The sequence below is a fragment of the Triticum dicoccoides genome, chromosome 3B (assembly GCF_002162155.2).
Source record: "Triticum dicoccoides isolate Atlit2015 ecotype Zavitan chromosome 3B, WEW_v2.0, whole genome shotgun sequence".
Classification (NCBI taxonomy): domain Eukaryota; kingdom Viridiplantae; phylum Streptophyta; class Magnoliopsida; order Poales; family Poaceae; genus Triticum; species Triticum dicoccoides.
The window spans coordinates 224,374,381-224,378,641 of NC_041385.1; the positions used below are offsets into that span (position 1 = coordinate 224,374,381).

The 4,261-nt window shown below is 47.9% G+C and overlaps 1 protein-coding gene across 1 annotated transcript; it reads left to right on the forward strand.

The window, feature by feature from the left end:
• The first annotated feature begins 668 nt into the window (after nt 1-668).
• Nucleotides 669-3,304, forward strand: LOC119275614 (E3 ubiquitin-protein ligase SINAT5-like). Its single transcript, XM_037556493.1, has 3 exons — nt 669-998; nt 2,116-2,502; nt 2,673-3,304. Exons 1-3 carry the CDS (start codon nt 762-764, stop codon nt 3,030-3,032), a joined length of 984 nt encoding a protein of 327 aa, XP_037412390.1. The 5' UTR covers nt 669-761; the 3' UTR covers nt 3,033-3,304.
• Nucleotides 3,305-4,261: the final 957 nt, after the last annotated feature.

Here is a 4,261-nt window from a genome sequence, read left to right on the forward strand (position 1 = left end):
CATGAACAACAGCACGTTCCACTTGCTCCTCTCTGTACATTCTTTTCCAACATCCACAGTATCAAATCAATATTATTTGATGCGTCACCGGATTAATTTTTATATGTATATATATAAGATTGTAGATCTTGGTATTTTTTAATATAAAACTTGGGCAAACTTAAACTACTTAATAAAGTTTGACCTAAGACAAATCTTATATACGGAGTAAAAAGAAACAGAGAGACTTGATAAGAACAAATCAAATTCAAAGTATCGGTATCCCACACGATCTCCAGTTGGAAAACTCACACCCACCCACTAGACATGTGTGTCTCCTAATCTTCACCTCCGTCGACTGCGCCAACAAATCTGAAACCTTTTTTTCAACTAAAGATAGTGGCAACATGGTGCCATGGCAACAAAACGGAGCAAGAACAGACGTGGCTGCCATGCAGTACAAATCATTGCTGCCACACCGCGAGGCAGCACGGCACGGCAGCAGCAATGATAGCACTAGCCGTAGCCTCCCTCCGTCCTCCCTAATCCCAGAGCGCTCGTGCGTGCGGTCGAGCCGCTTCATTGCCCGGGGCCCCCGCGCTTTTCTTAGACCGCCCCCCACCCGCCCGGAATCCGCGGCGCGAGCCCCGCCCCGCCTCCCCTCCTCGCGCCACAAAGCGCCGGAGGCGCGCCCCCCCGCAGCCCCCCCGCGCCACACGCCGGAGCCCGGATCGCGCGCTGCTGTTCGCCGGCGGGCTGAGGCGGGCGTCCGGGCGCGCGCCATGGACGTGGACAGCGTCGAGTGCCTCTCGCTGCCCGACGCCGCCATGGACGCGGACGACGTCGGCCTCGCCCTCCACCCGCACGGCGGGCTCCTCGCCGCCGCCACCGCCTCCCGCCCGGCCGCCTACCCCAAGGCCGGCGCCGGCGCGGGGGGCATCGTCGCGCCGGGGAGCAGCGTGCACGAGCTGCTCGAGTGCCCCGTCTGCACCAACTCCATGTACCCGCCGATCCACCAGGTTCTTGATTTTGCCCACCCCCTTCTTGATTCTCGCGCGGCGTGCTATGTGTCGGGTGGTCTGCTTCGGGACTCGGGGCCGATTCTTGGGTTCGAATGGGGATCTGGGTTTGGGAAATTCATGGCTTCCAGTTGGGTAGCTAGTGTCGAATTCTTGGGGATATTGGTGTAGTGTATTGTGCTTGTGAATTTTGTCTGCCATTTCACATATGCCGCGACTTCGGTGATGTGCTCTGCCGTAATCAAACGAAAATAGCATATATATTCCTTGTATCATTATTCTTCTTCATTGGGATTTCCGGTGATCCCTTCCTGCTATGTAGAGGCTTAAGAAAGGTAGAATTTAGGGTCTTGCAAACAAGCATGCTATTAGATGGTTTCTAGCTTGTGAAAATTGGAGTACAATCCTGAACAGAAATTGGTGTGATATGACTATAAACTGCGGGAGTTGGGCAATCTCAAACCTCATTATCTTTATTTTATGATCCCATTTCATTTTTTTTATTTGATTGTGGATATGTGATCAGCCCTTAAGTGGAGGATATAAAGTGGAGTACAGGTCAATCAACTTATCTTGTGCATAGCTAATGGTAAAAGTAACATTGGATGGTATGTTTAATGTGGGATCAGTAGTGCATATGAAACTAATCTATTACTGCTCTTGGAGGTAGACATTCCTACATTAATCCTATGCAATTGAACTGCTTATTTCATTTGGTGGATCCAGAATATAGTCGTGTAGAATAGATCAATCAGATATATGCGGAGTCACAGTCAATTGTAAAAAAAACTACATTTCCAGTCATCCGGGTATGAGTTGGTAGCAAATCTAACTCTGTTTTCAACCATGAACATATGTATTGTAGTATGTAGCCATGCAAAGGGAAGATTTTCTTGCTAATATTAATATCTTGATCCTTATGCAAGTACAACGCTGAATATATGTAAGCAATTTGGGATCACATGTGTGGTTATCAAAATAAACGTGGGGAAAATTATTGGTAATAGCAGATGTGGCTGTGTGTTGGAGGGATGTGATTGTGTGGAACTGAAGAATTACATATACTATGTAGTGCTGGTTTTTGGCATGATTCTAATCTCTGCGACTGCATTTACAGTGCCAAAATGGACATACTCTGTGTTCCACATGCAAAGCTAGGGTACACAATCGTTGCCCTACTTGCCGACAAGAGCTCGGTGATATCAGGTGTTTGGCACTGGAGAAAGTAGCCGAATCGCTTGAGCTTCCCTGTAAGTACTACTCCTTGGGTTGCCCAGAAATCTTCCCATACTACAGCAAGATAAAGCATGAAGCGATGTGCGGCTTTAGACCATACAGTTGCCCCTATGCTGGTTCTGAGTGTTCTGTGACTGGTGACATTCCTTACCTTGTTAACCATTTGAGGGATGACCACAAAGTTGATATGCACAGCGGCTGCACATTCAACCATAGATACGTCAAATCAAACCCAAGAGAAGTCGAAAACGCCACCTGGATGCTGACGGTAAGTATTTATAGCAAGAATGTTTTCTCTTGTGCAGCTTAAGTGCAATACACCTGGATATAAGATCAGCCCTCATACAGAGTAGTTCTTAATACGACGAGTAATGTAACCTTGTATATACATTTCAAATCTACTCTTTCTGATGCATTTGTTTGGTATGTTTTGAGTAGGTGTTTCACTGTTTCGGGCAGTACTTCTGCCTGCACTTTGAGGCCTTCCAGCTTGGGATGGCACCAGTGTACATGGCCTTCCTGCGTTTCATGGGGGACGAGAATGAGGCACGGAACTACAGTTACAGCCTCGAGGTCGGCGCCAATGGCAGGAAGATGGTATGGGAGGGCACCCCCAGGAGCGTGCGTGACAGCCACCGGAAGGTGCGTGACAGCCATGATGGTCTCCTAATCCAGAGGAACATGGCATTGTTCTTCTCGGGCGGCGACCGGAAGGAGCTGAAGCTAAGGATCACCGGCCGGATCTGGAAGGAGACGCAGACCCCGGATGGCGCCTGCGTACCAGTTCTCTGTAGCTAAGCACAAGCAGCGAACAATCTTCAAAAGAAAAAAAAAAGGATTCGATATCATATGTGACATGATATCGCCTATCCCCTCGCCATGCCCTACTGTTATCGTATGGTCTGAGGCGACATTTCATGATTTTGTCTTTGTTGAGCAAAATTAGGAGGGTAGGATGACCTTGTAAAGTAAATCCTGTATATATGGCATCCCATGGCTTATTACAGGTTGGCTCATCAAGCTCTCTGATGCCTTCAGTCATGTCTCAAGGAAACTGTATTCTTACTGAACTTGCATCATCAGTCTTCCAGCCTTAGAGGGTAACTGGAGTTGGTATTTGATAGCGCCATCAAATTTCAGCCCCAGGCCTTCAGCCCATCGTGTGGTGATAGAGAGGGTTTATAATTTGGACTGGGATGGGGCCTAGTATGATGATACCAGCAGTGTGGATTAGTCTTCATTTGCACTTGGAGAGACCGAGACTGATGTGAAGTACTCCCTCTGTCAAATAATATAAGACGTAAAACGTCTTATATTAGTTAACAGAGGTAGTACATGACATTTGACAGCTTGACTCCGGCACTTTGCACCTTATATTTCATTTATGATTTATGGACTTTTGCTCCGGGATAATCTTTCTCTGATAGATTAGTGACTTAAGTAATGCGCTAATGTCCTTATCAAGACGGGCGACGTGTCTCAAACGGCAGATTTGCCTTTGACTGGCGAGGGTTAGGAGCTGACGGAGATACTCCCTCCGTTCCAAAAAAATTGTCTTAGATTTGTCGGATGTATCTAGACAAGAATTTTGAGACGGAGGTAATATCTTTTTGCTACTCCCTTTGTCCCAAAATATATAAGAAGAGGTAATAGCACCCCAGGTCCACAAACTTGCTCCAAATGTGATGTTTTAGTCCAAAACTTGCAAAATGTGACTGAGGAGTCCACAAACTTGACACCCTATGTGATGTTTTAGTCCACAGCGAATCAGAGCGTGCCATGTGGCAGTTCACAGGGTGGACCGGTCAGCTCTGGCAATTTTGCACAAAGGCCCCTGCCGTTCACTCTATTCAACCCGCAGTTCGCTGGTCCCGTTCCACACCCCACCTACCGTTCCTGTTCTGTTCCCCACCCCACACCTACAGTTGATGTCCCCCTTTCTCCTCCCTGTTCCCTATTCTCCATCCTCTCGCTCTCCTTCTTCCTCTCGCTCTCCCTCTCCCTCTGTCGCCGGCAGCCAGGCCCCT

What these genes read in the sequence shown, in the direction of transcription:
- LOC119275614 (XM_037556493.1), top strand. Translation starts at nt 762, where the DNA reads ATGGACGTGGACAGCGTCGAGTGCCTCTCGCTGCCCGACGCCGCCATG. An exon ending in TGTACCCGCCGATCCACCAG is followed by an intron (nt 999 to 2,115) that starts GTTCTTGATTTT and finishes CTGCATTTACAG; the next exon opens with TGCCAAAATGGACATACTCT. An exon ending in ACGCCACCTGGATGCTGACG is followed by an intron (nt 2,503 to 2,672) that starts GTAAGTATTTAT and finishes TGTTTTGAGTAG; the next exon opens with GTGTTTCACTGTTTCGGGCA.